The 19652-nt window shown below is 50.0% G+C and overlaps 1 protein-coding gene across 3 annotated transcripts in view; it reads left to right on the top strand.

Moving 5' to 3' along the window:
• The window catches only part of WDR87 (WD repeat domain 87), a 175658-nt gene that overhangs the window by 143853 nt on the left and 12153 nt on the right, over nucleotides 1–19652 (top strand). The window contains exons 2-5 of one of the 3 annotated variants that reach the window (XM_083516096.1): nucleotides 7957–8844; nucleotides 10898–11059; nucleotides 12239–12406; nucleotides 14714–16617. In XM_083516096.1, coding sequence (XP_083372222.1) covers nucleotides 8740–8844; nucleotides 10898–11059; nucleotides 12239–12406; nucleotides 14714–16617 — 2339 coding nt within the window. In that variant the 5' untranslated portion in view covers nucleotides 7957–8739. The other 2 variants (XM_083516098.1, XM_083516097.1) reach the window with 2 other exon arrangements.

The raw sequence follows: 19652 nt of genomic DNA, 5'->3' as shown, positions 1-19652 counted from the left end.
GTCACCAGACTAGCTGCTGCATTCTGGAGTAGTTGCAGTTACCAGGTCACCTTCAAAGGTAGCCCCCCGTAGAGCGCATGGAGGTAGTCCAAGTGGGAGATAACCAGGGCATGCACCACTCTGATAAGACAGTCCACAAGCAGGTAGGGTCTCAGCCTGCGTACCAGATGTAGCTGGTAAACAGCTGCCCTGGACACAGAATTGACCTGCGCCTCCATGGACAGCTGTGAGTCCAAAATGACTCCCAGGCTGCGCACCTGGTCCTTCAGGGGCACAGTTACCCCATTCAGAACCAGCCAATCCTCCACACCTGCCCACCTCCTGTCCCCCCAAAACAGTACTTCTGTCTTGTCAGGATTCAACCTCAATCTGTTAGGCGCCATCCATCCTCCAACCGCCTCCAGACACTCACACAGGACCTTCACTGGTTCTGATTTGAAAGAGAGGTAGAGCTGGGTATCATCCGCATACAGATGAACACCCAGGGATTGGAAAGCAGGGGTGGGGTAGGGATCCTGTTAATCTGAAGAGAGCTGGTCCGTCTGGGGCTGCTGGCAGGGGCCCAGCATGGACAAGGAACCTCCCAGCGGGCTACAGGCTGGTGGCAGGAAGGGAAAGATCAATTTCCTCAGCTGTGTCAACACCATCTCCCTATAGTGGGATTCTGGGAAAATATCTATAACGAACTGAAAAAGATGTTTAGATTTTCATTTGGGGGGAAAACCCAGAATCCTTTCTCCTAGGTATCATGTCAGAGGAAATAAAAAGAATGATCAGACCAATATTTACGTATGCAACTACGGCGGCAAGGTTATTGATTGCCAAAAACTGGAAAAGAAGCGACCCAACTAAAACAGATTGGTTATCTAAAATGATGGAATACTTCCATATTGCCGAACCCAACAGGGAGGATAAGAGGAGATATGGTACAAAAAGTGAATAAGGAGTGGGCAGGAATACATCAAAATTTATGTGGAAAAAGTAGAATTTCTGATAGATATTGAGTGAATCCAGAAAATGATTAGAGTGAAAGGAGAGTAAAGTCAAGACAGAAAAAGAGATTAAAGAAATAATGAAATGTGTTTAAGCTAGTTGGAAAAATAAAGTAGCGTAAGAAGAACGGTTCGAAGTCAAGTCACTTGGTGGGTGTCCGTGTGGGGTAGGTGTGTAGGTATGTTGATATGTACAGTATAGGCAGGTATTATATAGAGTAATGTATGTATGCTTAAGTTATGAAAATAAGGTAGTGTGTTGTGTACGTGTATTGTGTAAATGTGTTTTATGTGTTAATAAAATTATAAAAACAACCACACCACCTCTCTGCTCCCTCTCCTCAGCCAGACCATGTCCTCCTCCTCCTCCTCTTGGGAATTTAATCTAAGCTTTGACCATTAATTAGACTAACGAAGAAACCATCTGGACTTCAACCTGCGCCCACAAGTAATCCACCCATTAAAACCAAAGATCCCTAATTAAGGGCAAATTCTGGAAATGAGTCCAGGAGCAGCAATAGGCTTGCCAGGCACGAGAGTGAGCAAGCGACCTCCCCTGCCTCCTCTGTCTCCCACAGCAAGGAGCTCAGGCAGAACCGGCCCTGCCATTAGACAAGAGGAGGCAGCCGCCTCAGGCAGCAGATTCTGATAGCCAGGGAGGGAACAGAACTGTCCGCTCCCTGAGCTAGTCTGCAGCCCTGTCTATTTGCCAGTGATGGAGTCAGATTTAGCTTCTGTTACACGGATTTGGTGTAGGCGCCGTTTCTGTAGTGCGTAGCTAGAGAGGTGTATTCAGAACTGCCACTTCCCAAATGTGTCCCAGTGGTGCAGGAATTGTACCCAGCAGCCAAATCGATGAAATTTGCCAAATCTGCACCCAAATCTAAGATACAAACTCAGTACACACCATTTAGTGAAAAGTTAAAACAGGAGGGTCTGGTGTTAATTCATTACATCTCGTCACCCCGACAGACACCCCGACAGACCTAAAACGCACCTCTGTCCCCGTCCCACCTCCCGATTTGGGAATAGATGACAAAAATCCTGCCACCACCCTTTCCACTTCCTTAGGACAAGACCTGCTCCCTTACAGAATTCCTGCCCTAAACATGCTACATGATTAATTACAACTTCTCACTAAACACACACACACACCACATTGCAAAGCCCCCTTGCAACGCGGCAACAATCTCCTGGTGCGTTTCCATGTGGATACCTACTTAGTAACGCAGAAGCTGTGAGAAGCAGCTGTGATTTTGCCTTCTTTGCTTTTTTCATTGAGTAAAAATTCCCAAGGAAATCTGAGATCTCCCTCCCCTGCCAGAGTGTCAGCCGTGAGGAGAGACCCTACTGCCCCCTTGTGTTCAATTGCTGCCACGCATCCTGCTCCCTTTGCATCCATGGATGCAGGAGGAGTGGTCCCTTCCTTTGAGATTGCCATGGCAACCCCAGGGAGCAGCTCAGCCAGCTTGGCCTGTGGGTCAGAAGGGCCTGCTCTGTGATCCCCTCACAGGTGCAGGAGCATTGAAAGTGTTCAAGGAACAGCTTACTGGGATTTCATTTCCATTCTGGGATCTAATAACAACAACAACAACAACAACAACAACAACAACAACAACAATAATAATAATAATAATAATAATAATAATAATAATAATAATAATAAAGTTCCAGTAGCACCTTAAAGACCAACTAAGTTAGTTCTTGGTATGAGCTTTCGTGTGCATGCACACTTCTTCAGATACACTGAAACAGAAGTTGCCAGATCCTTCTATATAGTGAGAAGGTGGGGAGGGGTATTACTCAGAAGGGTGGTGGGAATGGGTGATTGGCAGTTAGCTGAGATGAGCCTGTTGACGACTCTTAACGACTGCAATAGGTCTTGCAGGAAAAGGCAAGGGGTGAGAAGGTGAAAAATGGCTTAGTCATGTATAATGAGATAAGAATCCAATGGCTTTGTTCAGACCAGGTCTCTCCATGGTTTTAAGTTTGGTAATGAGTTGCAATTCAGCAGCTTCTCTTTCCAGTCTATTTCTACTTCAGGAGATTGAAGTGTTCAGGACATTCTATACAAGATCTCAAAGTAGCTGTTTTACTACAAAGGAATTTCAGAAATAGACTGACAATCTCCCATTCCCACCACCCTTCTGAGTAATACCCCTCCCCACCTTCTCACTATATAGAAGGATCTGGCAACTTCTGTTTCAGTGTATCTGAAGAAGTGTGCATGCACACGAAAGCTCATACCAAGAACTAACTTAGTTGGTCTTTAAGGTGCTACTGGAAGGAACTTTTTTATTTTGACTATGGCAGACCAACACGGCTACCTATCTGTAATAATAATAATAATAATAATGATAACAACAACAACAACAACAACAATAATGTCCTACTATCACGGACTCATTGGACCTTGTCAACAAAGGTCTGTATAGTTAAAGCCATGGTTTTCCCAGTAGTGATGTATGGAAGTGAGAGCTGGACCATAAAGAAGGCTGATCGCCAAAGAATGGATGCTTTTGAATTCTGGTGCTGGAGGAGACTCTTGAGAGTCCCATGGGCTGCAAGAAGATCAAACCTCTCCATTCTTAAGGAAATCAGCCCTGAGTGCTCACTGGAAGGACAGATCCTGAAGCTGAGGCTCCAATACTTTGGCCACCTCAGGAGAAGAGAAGACTCCCTGGAAAAGACCCTGATGTTGGGAAAGATGGAGGGCACAAGGAGAAGGGGACGACAGAGGACGAGATGGTGGGACAGTGTTCTCGAAGCTACCAGCATGGGTTTGACCAAACTGCGGGAGGCAGTGGAAGACAGGAGTGACTGGCGTGCTCTGGTCCAGGGGGCCACGAAGAGTCAGACACAACAATCATGGACTCATTAGGGTTGGCTCCAGGCAAATGGCTGCACCATCTCACAGCTCCACAGAGTAGCTCCTCATGTAGACTCTGGGCTCCCAGGCATTGCTCGAATCATGGAATCCCATCTAGAAGAAGGAAAATTCGGATCCTAAACATCCGCTGCCTCATGGGATATCTTCAGGAGAAGAAAAGTCTCAGGAGTAAACCCTCTACACATCCAGAATGGAGTCCCTAAGGCGGTTGGATGGCGCCTGGCACGCCTCCTTCCAGCAATTCCTGCAGCCAGGCTGGTGCCAAATGTATTGCTCTGCTTTTCTTTGGACCATATCAGCGAGGCTGGGGGGGGGGGAGTCTCATTGTCTGGGCAGCCCAGGACCCCTGGACACACTGCCCAGTCTTGCGCCCCAGGGAGATCACTTCGGTGCTGCTAACACAGCAGTTTGGCTTCACCCCTGTAGATGAACTCCATTGTTTCTCAAAACAGACAGGTGCCAACAACAGCAATAATCATGAAACAGCCCCACCCCCTTAAACCCCTGCCCTGGCTGCCTGTCTACCCCCAGATTCAACAGCTGCAAGCTTTGAAATAAGAAATTGATATATATATATATATGGTTTTATTCAATTATTCTTGGTGTGTGTTTTATTGTTGTTACCTGTTCCAAGGATGTGCATATGTTAATAAATAAACACAAACTCGGCATCTTTACCTTCAGAACCCTTCATTACGTTGCTTCCCCTCTCTCTTCTCACTTTAGATTCCCATATGACTTCCCTGCTGGGGACCTTCACATCTCCAGCTTCTAGCACCCTTGCCTGTTGATAAATGCCTTGTCCTTTCTGCCTCACTCAGTGGTGGAGGAACCCTCTCTGGCACCCAGGGCAGGGCAGCTCAAACGGAGTGCGCATGTGCAGCATCCCGTACCAACTGCTTGTGTGCAGCGATCGTACAGGATGCCGCTCGCACGAGGCAGCTGTAGGGGCAGCCACTCACATGCAGCGGCCGTACGGGCTGCTGCTTGCACTGCGACCATACAGGCTGCCGTGTGAGCAGCATCCTGTACTTACTGCACATGTGTGGCAGCCTGTACGGTCGCCGTGCAAGAGGCAGCCCATACAGATGCCCGTTTGGACGGCGAATGAGAGCGGTGCTCATACGGACTGCGTGTGCCCTCGGCCGCTCTACAGCTGGGCGAGGCCAGGACCATCTTGTCACACACACCCCAGAGTGGCACCCAGGGCGACCCACCCCCTCCACCCCCCACTTCATACGCCCCTGGCCTCACTGCCCCTTAGGCCTGGAACCCCCTTGCAGCACATCTGCTGCAGCTGTAGAGACCAGCACAGAAGAGACATGTTTTGGTGCAGCTGGAGCAGGTGAAGGTGTCTGGCTTTGCTGCTACAGGCAGGTCTTCTCTCTGCGCTCCTCCCAGCGGTCATTCTTCCTCCGGTCACTGCTGTGGATGCGCGGCCTGACTGTCTGTCTTCAGGCAATATGATCACCTGCAAGGGATTCCCACGTATTGCCAGCCTTCACGTCATGTCTGCAGACTTCTTTGCTAGGCAGACTTGGACAGGGAGCTGGGCATGTTTAGCCTGGAGAAGAGGAGGTTAAGGGGTGATATGATAGCCATGTTCAAATATATAAAAGGAGGTCACATAGAGGAGGGAGAAAGGTTGTTTTCTGCTGCTCCAGAGAAGCGGACACGGAGCAATGGATCCAAACTACAAGAAAGAAGATTCCACCTAAACATTAGGAAGAACTTCCTGACAGTAAGAGCTGTTCGACAGTGGAATTTGCTGCCAAGGAGTGTGGTGGAGTCTCCTCCTTTGGAGGTCTTTAAGCAGAGGCTTGACAACCATATGTCAGGAGTGCTCTGATGGTGTTTCCTGCTTGGCAGGAGGTTGGACTCGATGGCCCTTGTGGTCTCTTCCAACTCTAGGATTCTATGATTCTATGATTCTATGGGCCTGAAGCCAGCTCTCAACAGAGCATGTCCTTGGGGGTCCTGCCATCTTCCATTCTGTGGCCACGACCAAGCCTGCATAGATGTTGCCGAGACAGAAGTGCGAACAGGCTCAGATTGTGGGCTTGAGAAAGGGCATCTTTGTTTGAGACTCTGTCCTGCCATGTGATGCCCAAAATCTTCCTGATGCAGCACATATGGAAGGCATTGAGGCATCACACCCGGTGGGTGTAAGTTGCCCACAATGTGCTTCCATAAAGCAGCATGCTCAACACACAAGCCTGGTATACCTTCACCTTGGTATTGGACATTGTTGTTGTTTAGTCATGTCCGATTCTTCGTGGCCCCCTGGACCAGAGCACGCCAGGCACTCCTGTCTTCCACTGCCTCCCGCAGCTTGGTCAAACTCAGACTGGTAGCCTCGAGAACACCGTCCAACCATCTTGTCCTCTGTTGTCCCCTTCTCCTTGTGTCCACCATCTTTCCCAACATCAGGGTCTTTTCCAGGGAGTCTTCTCTTCTCATGAGGTGGCCAAAGTATTGGAGCCTCAGCTTCAGGATCTGTCCTTCCAGTGAGCACTCGGGGCTGATTTCCTTCAGAATGGAGAGGTTTGATCTTCTTGCAGTCCATGGGACTCTCAAGAGTCTCCTCCAGCACCAGAATTCAAAAGCATCCATTCTTTGGCGATCAGCCTTCTTTGTGGTCCAGCTCTCACTTCCATACATCACTAGGTATTGGACTTAGAACTGCATTTTCCCATACTATTTTGTAGAGGTGAGCCGTTGCCATAGCTGCTGTTATGAGGGGGGGGGGACTGCTCCTTTTTCCTTATGGGGTACCCAAGAGCCCATATAGAGTCATTTTGTGGGTTCTCTATCAGTAGGAGAAAATAACAGAGACCAACCAGAGAATATTGAGAAGCAAAGCAACTAGTAAGCCTGATCTTTATTAAGGCTGTAGCAGCAGGGTGCCCCCCCCCGCAGGAGGGGGGGAGAGACCCCGAGCCATGCGCGCAAGCCCTTATATAGACATTTTTAATTGCCCGCCCTATAGCTCAAGACCCCCCCCCCGGTACATCATACCTACATCATAGAAGAGAAGAAGAAGAAGAGTTTGGATTTGATATCCCGCCTTTCACTCCCTTTAAGGAGTCTCAAAGCGGCTAACATTCTCCTTTCCCTTCCTCCCCCACAACAAACACTCTGTGAGGTGAGTGGGGCTGAGAGACTTCAGAGAAGTGTGACTAGCCCAAGGTCACCCAGCAGCTGCATGTGGAGGAGCGGGGAAGCAAACCCGGTTCCCCAGATTACGAGTCCACCGCTCTTAACCACTACACCACACTGGCTCTACCACAGAGGCGGTCTACAGCAGAAAATCTGTCTGCCAGGTTACCTGAGAATGCTAACTGATTGTATTATTTGGGCAGTCTGGCGATTCCTTTGTAATGGTAAATACAGTACTCAGTTCCTGAGTCCAGGCTCGCCCTATTCATATCTTAAATGTGCCCTTAAGACAGGATTTGTGAAAGAGACAATGGGGAGATTTCCCATTTCCTTTGACCTTGCAGAGAAATATTTGAGGTCATTATGGGAGAAAGAAAATGGTTTCAGGACTTTTCTGTGGGTTTCAGACATGTGGTTTACATATTTGTATGTGTTGGCTTGGTACATTTATGAAGATCTATTATATATATATAAGACCTTAACATTCTTATAACACTGCCTTGCTGATGTGCTTGTCCAGCTCAGTATCGATGGAGGAGCTGCTGGTTATGGTGGAACCCTGGTAGATAAAATCGTCTGCAAGCATGTGATCAGCAATGGGGTGCTGGTGGTGTCTGGACCCAGGATGTTGGTCCTCATCAGTAAGGCCAAACTCCTTGCAGACTTGGGCAAAATGGTTGAGGCATCTGTGTAGAGCTTTCTCAGAGTGCATTCTCAAGGCTGCATCATCTGCATCATCCCTAGATCTTCTGAGAACATATTCCACAGTTTTGTCTGCCCTGTATTTTTTCAACATTCATTTTCAGTGTGTTATGGGAATTAAAGGGGGGGCACATCTTTAAAGTTGTTAAATGTTACACATATTATGCCTGAATGTATCCTTTCGACTTGACAGCTCATAAAAATTCCTTCCAGTAGCTCCTTAGAGACCAACAAAGTTATTGGTATGAGCTTTCGTGTGCATGCACACTTCTTCTTCAGATACGTCTTCAGTTTTCTGTGGATTGATGTTTGCTCTGATTCAGTAGTAAAGAACAGGTTTCCCAAGGGAAAGCGGCAGGAAATCCACTCCTATTCCTGCTTTCTAGGCATGAGATAAGCAAAGTGTGGATGAGCTCCAAAGCTCCAAGTGCTGCAACTTTTCTTCCTAGGAGAGCTGCTCCATCCCGTTGGTTGTTTTGGTTGCCCTGTTCCAACTCTGCAATATCCTTTCTGAGGCAAGGTGGCCAGAGCTGTACACAGCCTTCCAGGCACAGTTGCTGTATGAAACCCTCAGAGGACAAGGCAATGTTGGGCTCCCTGCCCTCCAAGACTGAAGTTTGCACAACGCAGACTTGACCCTTCAGGTCAGCTTCTGGGGATGGCGAGGATTATGCTGGATTTTAATACTGAAGGGGCACAGAGGGCAACAGCTTAATGAGACGAATAGGGATTAATAATCAACTCCCGACGTTGGTTACATAACAATGCATTAATAATGTAAACCTCTTACATCATTAATACCTGATTATATGCTACAACCCTATAGACACTCGGCCCTGTTTATCGAGAAAGGCTGGAGCCAGGGGAAATGGGGAGTATAAATAAATATAAGGGGTAGGTGGGGCTTGTCCACCTGGGAAGGGAGCCCATGTAGGAGAGGACAAAATAAAACAAAATCTTCCAGATCTAGGGCTGCCTTCAGATGTCTTCTAAAGGATGCAAAGTTATATATCTTCTTGGCTCAGGCATTGCATAACTCCAGACCCTCCAATGAAAACAGGGACATCCAAACCACAGAACCTAGGACTTGCTGATCAGAAGGTAGGCAATTTGAATCCCTGCGACGGGGTGAGTTCCCATTGCTCGGTCCCTGCTCCTGCCCACCTAGCAGTTCGAAAGCACGTCCAATTGCAAGTATATAAATAGGTACCACTCCAGTGGGAAGGTAAACGGCGTTTCCGTGCGCTGCTCTGGTTTCGCCAGAAGCGGCTTATTCCTGCTGGCCACATGACCCGGAAGCTGTACGCCGGCTTCCTCGGCCAATAAAGCGAGATGAGCGCCGCAACCCCAGAGTTGGCCACTACTGGACCTAATGGTCAGGGGTCCCTTTACCTTTGTTGTTGTTTAGTCATGTCCGACTCTTCGTGACCCCCTGGACCAGAGCACGCCAGGCACTCCTGTCTTCCACTGCCTCCTGCAGTTTGGTCAAACTCATGCTGGTAGCTTCGAGAGCACTGTTCCACCATCTTGTCCTCTGTCGTCCCCTTCTCCTTGTGCCCTCCATCTTTCCCAACATCAGGGTCTTTTCCAGGGAGTCTTGGAGCCTTAGCTTCAGGATCTGTCCTTACTTTTATCTAAGGAAAAGCAGGACATTCCAGGATCAAATCAGAAACCAGGGCAGCTTCTGTAAATCCAGGACTGTCCCTGGAAAATAGGGACACTTGGATGATCTGCCATAGGCCTAATCCACAAGGCTCTTCTTAGATTCTTATGTCTCTTGCCCACTGGTTAGAATGCCATGATGTCACACTCCTGTCTTCCCCTTGGGATTCCAAGGATCTAAACAGGTAATCCCTTTTCCTGCTTTGTGGGTTGGTCGCCATCCTCATCTTAAGCGGCTCTGGTCAAGAATGGTGGCTTATCTGGGCCGCACACCTTCTGAACTTCCTTGTGGCACTGTGCCCCCACCCTGCCCCTAGGGCCTGTCTAGGGCTACTAGTCATTGCCTGTGGCCGCCTGCGGCAAAAGTGGCTGGCCCCAGCTGCACCCACAATGCTGTGGGGCCTGGAAAATGAAGCCACGCGAGTTTGGTTGGCTAGGCTGGTTCCAAGCCAGGAACCACGGAAGAAAGGCAGAGGTGGAAAGGAAACATGGCTCTGTCCCATGGAAGTCCAAGGAGGAAGCATTGATACTAATAGGGCTTGCAGCCCCACAAACATATGGAAATTAGAACAGCCTTCTGGAACAGCCATCTGGTCCAGCCTCCCGTGGGACCCTCAGCCTTCTCTGGATGCACTTTAAGTGGTCAACTGCTCACTGGCAGGGAATGCAGGTCCTGAGTTGAACCCCTGGTGTGTGGGCTTCATTTTTTAAGTTCTAGGGGTAGCAGGGCTGCCAAATAACTCTCCATCCCTGAAGTTTTTAAGAGAGCTGCCTGCCAGTCAGAGAATACCGTATTTTTTGCTCTATAAGACTCACTTTTCCCCTCCTAAAAAGTAAGGGGAAATGTGTTTGCGTCTTATGGAGCGATTGCAGGCTGCGCAGCTATCCCAGAAGCCAGAACAGCAGCCAGAACATAGATTGTTTGACAGCCTTGTGCCTACAGGTGAGTCTCCCAGGGGAGAGCATCCCACAAATCCCACAAGAGCATCCCCCTACAGAAAAGCTCCATTCTCATGTTGCCATCCTTGGAACCTCCCCTTTATGTTGCTTTCATCACTTTTAAAATGTGGTGGTCTCTCCAGTGTGGTGATCTCTCTCTCCAGAGAGCCAGTGTGGTGTAGTGGTTAAGAGTGGGGGACTTGTAATCTGGGGAACGGGGTTCGCGTCTCCGCTCCTCCACATGCAGCTGCTGGGTGACCTTGGGCTAGTCACACTTCTCTGAAGTCTCTCAGCCCCACTCACCTCACAGAGTGTTTGTTGCGGGGGAGGAAGGGAAAGGAGAATGTTAGCCACTTTGAGATCCTTTGGGTAGTGATAAAGTGGGATTAAATTTTTACCTATTTAAAAATCCAATTCCAGCTAAAAACCACTTAACTTCAATCAAACATCATTCTAACATTCATTAATTTTGCAATATTTCTGTAAATAGTCTTTAAATTTCTTCCAGTCTTCTTCCACCGACTCTTCTCCCTGGTCTCCCCTTCCTCTCCAGATCAACGGTTGCCCAGGACTGTGGGGCTTGATTCCTCCCTATTTCCAGGGATATTTTCTGCAGCAGCTGAGCTCCCGCAGCACCACCATGGTGAAAGAACCGGTCCGCATCGTACCCTTGTGGAGGGAACTCCAAGGCCAGCTTTACCACAAGCTTCAGATGGTAATGCAGAACCACTGTCCTCAGATGAGAACAGGATTTTCTCCCAGTGATTTGGGGGCTGGAAGGGAGGGAGTGTGCATACATGAAAGACACAGACACAGAGATAGTCCCAGAAAGTTACTGGCTCAGTCCTTGCTGTCCTTCTGTGTCAACTGGCTCAAGCCTTGCTGTGTCAATTCTGTGTCCAGGGCAGCTGCTTATCAGCTCCACCTGGTACGCAGGCTGAGACCCTACCTGCCCGCAGACTGTCTTGCCAGGGTGGTGCATGCTCTGGTTATCACCTGCTTGGACTACTGCAATGCGCTCTATGTGGGGCTACCTTTGAAGGTGACTCAGAAACTACAACTAATTCAGAATGCAGCAGCTAGACTGGTGACTGGGAGCGGCCACCGAGACCATATACCACCAGTCTTGAAAGACCTACACTGGTTCCCAGTATGTTTCCAAGCACAATTCAAAGTGTTGGTGCTGACCTTGAAAGCCCTGAACAGTATACCTGAAGGAGTGTCTCCACCTCCATCATTCTGCCCAGACACTGAGGTCCAGAGCTGAGGGCCTTCTGGCGGTTCCCTTGCTATGAGAAGCCAAGTTACAGGGAACCGGGGGGAGGGCCTTCTTGGTAGTGGCACCCGCCCTGTGGAATGCCTCTCCCACAAAGAGAAAAATAACTACCAAACTTTTAGAAGACATCTAAAGGCAGCCCTGTTTAGGGAAGCTTTTAATGTTTAATATGTTATTGTATTTTAGTGTTTTGTTGGAAGCTGCCCAGAGTGTCTGGGGAAACCCAGCCAGATGGGCGGGGTATAAATATGTTGTTGTTGTTGTTATTGTTGTTGTTGTTGTTATTACTATTACTATTACTATTATTACTATTATTACTATTATTATTCTGCCAGCCAGTTGAAGGCTGTTTTATTCCAACCGTCCTTTGGCAACCGATTACTTTTTAATAAAAAGGCCTTTATCTTAATAATACTGTGATAAGAAAACAGCAGCAGCAGCCAGTTCCTTCCTTCTGGCCTTCGATCAACTGTCACTGAGCAGCAGCCGTGGCTGTGCCTGCCACCCCAACGCCGAGGTGGCATGAATGCGGACCATGTGCTGTGAGTGGCGCAGGCGCATTCCGGTTCTGCTCTCCTCCTGTCTCCAACCCCACTGTCTCTTCCCTCCTCTGGGCAGGGCGCGCAGGAGGTGGCAGAAGGATCCAGCATCATGCTGAGCGACAGGCCCACCATCATATTCCGGAAGAGCAGCGCCCCCAACTTCATGCCGGTCATCTGCCACTATTTGGGTGAGGCAGGACACTACTTTGCATCCTTCAGCCGGAAGTCCTCCAAGAAGGGCAAGGTGAGCTGGGCCCTGATTGGCCAGGGAGATGGGGAGAGAAATGGCTGAGGGGTGTGGCTGCCCTCAGCCTCCAACCCCCAAACATGGTCAGGATTTTATGCATTATCTTCAAGGAACCCCCACCCTCAAATCCAGCAGCTCCAAAGAATGCAGAAGCTTCGTGTTGTTTAGTCGTTTACGACTCTTCGTGACCCCATGGACCAGAGCACGCCAGGCACTCCTGTCTTCCACTGCCTCCCGCAGTTTGATCAAACTCATGCTGGTCGTTTCGAGAGCACTGTCCCACCATCTTGTCCTCTTTCGTCCTCTTCTCCTTGTGCCCTCCATCTTTCCCAACATCAGGGTCTTTTCCAGGGAGCCTTCTCTTCTCACGAGGTGGCCAAAGTCTTGGAGCCTCAGCTTCAGGATCTGTCCTTCCAGTGAGTACTCAGGACTGATTTCCTTCAGAATGGAGAGGTTTGATCTTCTTGCAGTCCATGGGACTCTCAAGAGTCTCCTCCAGCACCAGAATTCAAAAGCATCCATTCTTTGGCGATCAGCCTTTTTTATGGTTCAGCTCTCACTTCCATACATCACTACTGGGAAAACCATAGCTTTTACTATACAGGCCTTTGTTGGCAGGGTGATGTCTCTGCTTTTTAAGATGCTGTCTAGGTTTGTCATTGCTTTTCTCCCAAGAAGCAGGCGTGTTTTAATTTTGTGACTGCTGTCACCATCTGCAGTGATCATGAAGCCCAAGAAAGTAAAATCTCTCACTGCCTCCATTTCTTCCCCTTCTATTTGCCAGGAGGTGATGGGCCCAGTGTCCATGATCTTTGTTTTTTTTGATGTTGAGCTTCAGACCATATTTTGCGCTCTCCTCTTTCACCCTCATTAAAAGGTTCTTTTAATTCTTCCTCACTTTCTGCCATCAATGTTGTGTCATCTGCATATCTGAGGTTGTTGATATTTCTGTCAGTATCTCAGCTCGCAGTCAGAGTGAGATACTTGTTGACCTTCCCGTCTGCGTCTCCCGGCAGGCAAGGTCATAAATCGGCGATTCTCCTCGTCAGACGTGAGAAGAACACACCCTCTCCTTCTCTCCCTCCCTGCATTCCCCCAGGGAGGGGAAAAGAGACAGACAGGAGTCCTATTTACATGTCTTTTTTCCCTGTCATTTCAGCAGTACATAGAAACGTGACTGCACTCTCCAGACTCCAGCAGAAGAGTCTCAACTCTGCCCCTGTACTTCCAGTACAGGTCAGATGACACTCTGAGCTAACATCCGGTGCTCAGTACAGAGAATAGACTCCCCCTTTTTCCCAACAGTACAGTTCCAGACCACAACATCCTGTTTTGCTTTCCAGCCACCTGCAGCTGGCTTTTGCATTGCTGCTTTTATCCAACAATTTCTTCCAGCAATCTTAATTCTGGCTAGGGATTCATCCAACCCAGCCTTTCACATGATGAATTCTGCATATAAGTTAAATAAGCAGGGAGACAATATACAGCCTCTCCCTTAAATCATAGAATCCAGAGTTGGAAGGGACCTCGTGGGTAGTCTAGTTCAACCCCCTGCGCTGTGCAGGAATCTCAACTAAAGAACCCTGACAGGTGGCCAGCCAACCTCTGCTTAAATACCTCTCTGAAGGAGAGTCCACCACCTTCTGAGGAAGTCCATTCCATAAGGGGAGTCCTACAGGATCAGACCAAAGCTCTCCTTAGTCCTGTTTCCCATTTGTGTACAGCAGTCCCCTTCCCTGCTGTTGTTTCCCAGCAACTGGTGTTCAGAGGCAGGCCACCCCTAATCCCAGAGGGAACCTAGATGGCCGCCATGACTTCTCCATGTCTTTCCTCCCCTGCCGTGCAGGAGACAAGAAACAGGCTTAGGAAATGATATTTTCTTACCGCCATACTTGATCTAGATCCCAGTCTCCTCTTCCACAGCTGGGGCAACGTCCCAGGCCCCTTGAGCTCCTACCGCCCTTGCTTCAAGTCAAAGAGCCCACCTTCCCCTCCTCTAAAGAGCGCAGGAGTCCCGATTCCCAGGCCTCCCCCCTGACTGGCATCGCAACGCCTGAAAGGGGGTTATTTCCCTATGGCCCAGAGAGGGCAGCAGCAGAAACACCAGGCAGCTGGAGAGAACCTTGAATACCACGTCCCTTGTCTAGCACCACAGCTTTGTATTGGATTGTATGATCTATAATAAGCCAATTTGGAGATTGTTTGGGGTGTCTATGTCTTTAAATAGGTGACCCAAGATACTAACCCTACCCGCAGGGCACGGGACAGAGTCCATTGCCTCTGACTCTCAGACTTCTCCTTCAGGTACGAGTCTGGGTGTACAACCCAGAGGACGAGGCCCCCATAACAGAGAGAGAGTATGCCATAGAGGACGACCCAAAGGTCCTGTACATCTCCTATGTTTCCCACCTGCACCTCTTTGTGGCCTACTGCGATGACATCCACCTGCGGCTTTTTGGTGACCACACTCAGGAATGCAAGATGCTCTCCGAGGTGAAATCGCCCTATTCGGTCACCAGCATGTGCTACAACCCTGAGACAGGTGAAGTAGTGACAGGTGCCATTGGCATTGTGGCCTTTTGGGGCTTTACCCCAGGGAAGGTTCCCTACCTCGCTGTCACACGGGAGGTGCAGATCTCAAGTGGCGAATTTGTGCACTACCTCAGCTTGGAGCAGGAGCGGAAAGTGCTGGTGGCCTTGTGCGAGAACATCATCCGTGTGTACGACTACAATACCAAGACCCAGACCCGGGCCTTCCAGGTGAACCAAGGTGTGTCGCTCACTTGCTGCTCCTCCTATTGGCCTCAGAGCTTCCTCTTCACTGGGGACCTCGCTGGGGACATCAAGGTGTGGAACTTTGACAAAGGGACCCAGACCACCCAGTTCAAGGCCCACCAGAGCGCCATCACCACCATCACCACCCGGCACTCGTTCCACACCATCATGACCACATCGCTGGACGGGTTGCTAAAGGAATGGAACCTGACCACCTGTGAGCTCCTCCGGCGCCTGGACATCGGGGAGCAGCTCTTCCAGATGCAGTTCCTCAACGAGCAGACCTTTTTCCTCTGCACCCTCCACACCTTCTCCATCCGCACCGTCCACAACTTCTGCCAGCTCTTCAGCAGAGCCAACTCCATCCTCACGAAGCTGCTGCGGGTGCAGTGTGGACCCAACAAGGCTCGCATCCTGGCAGCCACGGAAGATGGGGTCATCCGATTCCTATCCCCCGTCACGGGGGAAATGCTGTTTGTCACCTGGCCCTTCCAGGTACTGGAAAAGGCCCTGGACTACGTTTATGACCCGGACAGAGAGGAGCTGCTGGTGACGATGGGCACCAACGACATCTACGTGCTGGACACCACCAAGAACCCCTGCCCGGTCAAGCACATCTTGCGTGTCACCGAGGGCCTAGATGACAGGGTGCTGTGCCTGGCCTACAGCCGCCTGGACCTGGAAGGCCGCACCTGCAGCTTCATCTTCAGCGGGTACAAGAGCGGAAAGATACGCACCATCACCCAGAACTTGTATCGGATGGGGAACCGCAAATTGCATGACGGCAAGGTGGTGGCCCTCAGCAGCATCTCAGCCTCAGGGAACCTGTCCTACCACTCGCGGGAGTCTTCCTACCTGTGCTCCTACGGCCAGGACCAGTACATCATCCTCTCTGATGTTCTCTTGAAGAAGGACAACTTCCTTGAGGTGTTACCTTTGGTGGTCATCCCAAGCTTCAACTGCCGCATCAACAACCTCCTGCTCATCCCCGGCTACATCTGTGCCCTGACAGAGCACAACCGGGTCCGGCTGTGGCGCCAGGCGTCCCTGGTCCCTGGCCAGAAGAACCGCTTCTGGAAGGAGACTGGCGCCCTGCACTCTACCTCCATCACTTCCTTTGACTACTGCCACACCCTCAGCATGCTGGTGACCAGTGGCTCTGATGGCACCGTGCGCGTCTGGGACATCCTGGGGCAGATGCTGGTGGAGTTTGACACGAGCCTCAAATTCAGCCGAGTCTGCTTTGCCAACCAGCGGGGAGACCTGGTTGTGGGCTGCAACATAAATATCTACTTCATCCCATGCATCTTGTACTTGCCCAGAGACCACCTCTACATGCTGATGTCCCGGTGTGTGAAGGACGACATGATTGAGCGCCCCTTGGCCTTTCTGCCTCACTTCCTCCTCACCTTCGACATAGTCTTTGTGCCTAAGTAAGTATGGGGAGAGGGACGTGGGTGGCGCTGTGGGTTAAACCACAGAGCCTAGGACTTGCTGATCAGAAGGTCGGCGGTTCGAATCCCGTTGCTCTGTCCCTGCTCCTGCCAACCTAGCAGTTCGAAAGCATGTCAAAGTGCAAGTAGATAAATAGGTACCGCTCCGGCGGGAAGGTACCCATATTTTTCGCTCTATAACACGCACCCGACCATAACACGCACATAGTTTTTAGAGGAGGAAAACAAGAAAAAAAATATTCTAAATGAAACAGTGGATGTATGATTTTTGTGGTTCATGCTGTGGCCACAGACATGTGATCTGACAGTGAGTTTGGAATAGCCCAATGCAAAAATCCTGAGGATCCATGTGGATCCATGCTTTGTAACCACGTTGTAAGTGGGGAGGGAAGGAAAAGCACTCAAGGGACGAGGAGCACGCGTGGGGTGTGTGGAGAAGGATGCTGCTAATAATGCAGAAGAGGCGTTTAAGAGGAGAAGGAGCACGCGTGGGGTGGGTGGAGAAGGATGCTACTAATAATGAAGAAGAGGGGTATAAGGGGAGAAGGAGCACGCGTGGGGTGGGTGGAGAAGGATGCTGCTAATAATGAAGAAGAGGGGTATAAGGGGAGAAGGCTCCTCTCCTATCCCACTTTGCTCCTTTAAAGCAAGCAGGCTCTGCTTTTCTCTCTCCTCCCCGCTCATCCCCAGCTTAGCGAGCTGAGTGGGGAGGAGAGAGGGACAGAGAGCCTGCTTGCTTTAAAGGAACCAACCGGACAGGATCCGCTTACACGAGGCTCCTCTCCTCTCCCGCTTTGCTCCTTTAAAGAAGCAGGCTCTCTGTCCCTCTCTCCTCCCAACTCAGCGGCTCTTCTCCCGCTTTGCTGTTTCAAAGCGAGCCACGGAGGAGGGAAGGAAGGGGAACCATGGATCCTCTGCTCACGACTGCAGCAGATCCCCTCCACCACCCGTAGGCATTCGCTCCATAACACGCACAGACATTTCCCCTTACTTTCTAGGAGGAAAAAAGTGAGTGTTATGGTGCAAAAAATACGGTAAATGGCGTTTCCATGCGCTGCTCTGGTTCGCCAGAAGTGGCTTAGTCATGCTGGCCACATGACCTGGAAGCTGTACGCCGGCTCCCTCGGCCAATAAAGTGAGATGAGTGCCGCAACCCCAGAGTCGGTCACGACTGGACCTAATGGTAAGGGGTCCCTTTACCTTTAAGTATGGGGAGGGGAAGGGAGGCAGGCAGGCAGGGTGGGATCTGAATGTAGGAGAGGTGGGCAGAGAAGACACAGCTGCAACAGGGTGAACCCCACCCCCAGTTTCCAGTTCAGGTGATACAGGAAACTTGTTTCCCACCAATGACCACTGACCTTTGAAATTCTCATGGGATATAAACAAAAGGGGGAACATACCTTGTCTAAATGGTTCTAGCACTCAGGGCCAGTAGCCAGTCTCCAGGTCCATGGACTGTTTATGAAGCCAAGGCTGCGGAGCAAGAATGGTTAAAATTTTGGGCCCAAGAACTGCCTTCAAGGTTAGCCAATCCTCTACATGAGGTCTGCATATGCGTACACACACACACACACACACACACACACACACACACAAGGGCTGGCCAACATATCAATATATTGTCCAGTTAGTTGGAAGTCAGTATTGTAATATCAGTTTCATAGTTTTTGACCTGGCAATATATTGAAAATCATGATGTGTGTTAGGGACAGGTGATATATTGTCCCAAACCAATTTCAAGTCCATATCATGATATTGGTTTCATAATTTTTGACCTGGCAATATACAATGGACCCTCGGGTAACGTAACTTTCGGGTTGCGAACGCGGCAAACCCAGAAGTGTATATTTCCGGGTTTTGCTGAGCGCACATGCGCAAAACTGCTCTGCGCGCCGCATGTGTGCACAGAAGTGCTCTATCGCGCCACGCGTGTGCGCAGAAGCGGTGCCTCTAGAGGTGGACTTTTTGGGGTACATATGGACCCCTGGAACGAGTTAAGTTTGTATCCGGAGGGTCCACTGTATTGTGAATCATGGGTGTGTGTGTCATGTTCAAAAATGTGGGGGAAACCGTGAAGCCAGCCAATGCCTCCATCCTTTTTTCAGACATTGTGATATACAGTGCTATTTTTCTCTAGAAAAAGGGGTGTTAGAACTCACCATGAACGCCTCCCTCATTCTCTCAGAATGGCAATGGCAGCCCACCTAAGAGGTGCCGGAACTGAGTTCCAGTGAGTTCCAGTCGGGGGAAAAGCCCTGGTGATATATCAGTATATCACAATGTTTAGCTGGTTATATATCACAAAGTTGAAAACCAGATACCCCCCAGCTCTAATGCAGACCACCAGTTCATTACATTCTGCCGCCTGAGGCAAAAGACAAGAAGGCGCCCTTCCCCAAGGCACATACAGAAGCCAGTAGGACCGGCAGTGGAATCTTACTCCAATACTGGGCAAAGGACAATGGAGGAAGCAGGCTAGGGTAGGGGGCACAGGACAGGATGAAGGGCACTCACATCTCAGGCCATTCCCCCCATCCCACAGCACCTGCTGCCACATTATGGGCTGACCCTGCAGACCACACTCTGCAGACCCACCCCAACAGCGCACCTGCCACCCACTGACCCCCTTGAGAGCCTTCCTGCCTGCCATCTTTATTTTAACCAAGCGTCTCCCTACCTGCCTGCGGACTGTCTCGCCAGAGTGGTGCATGCTCTGGTTATCTCCCGCTTGGACTACTGCAATGCGCTCTACATGGGGCTACCTTTGAAGGTGACCCGGAAACTACAACTAATCCAGAATGCAGCAGCTAGACTGGTGACTGGGAGCGGCCGCCAAGACCACATAACACCGGTCTTGAAAGACCTACATTGGCTCCCAGTATGTTTCCAAGCACAATTCAAAGTGTTGGTGCTGACCTTTAAAGCCCTAAACGGCCTCGGCCCAGTATAGGAGCGTCTCGACCCCCATCGTTCTGCCCGGACGCTGAGGTCCAGCGCCGAGGGCCTTCTGGCAG

This window comes from Podarcis liolepis, assembly GCF_965112155.1.
Source record: "Podarcis liolepis genome assembly, chromosome: 7".
In the NCBI taxonomy this organism is placed as follows: domain Eukaryota; kingdom Metazoa; phylum Chordata; class Lepidosauria; order Squamata; family Lacertidae; genus Podarcis; species Podarcis liolepis.
This window is presented reverse-complemented; position numbering and strand designations above follow the sequence as displayed.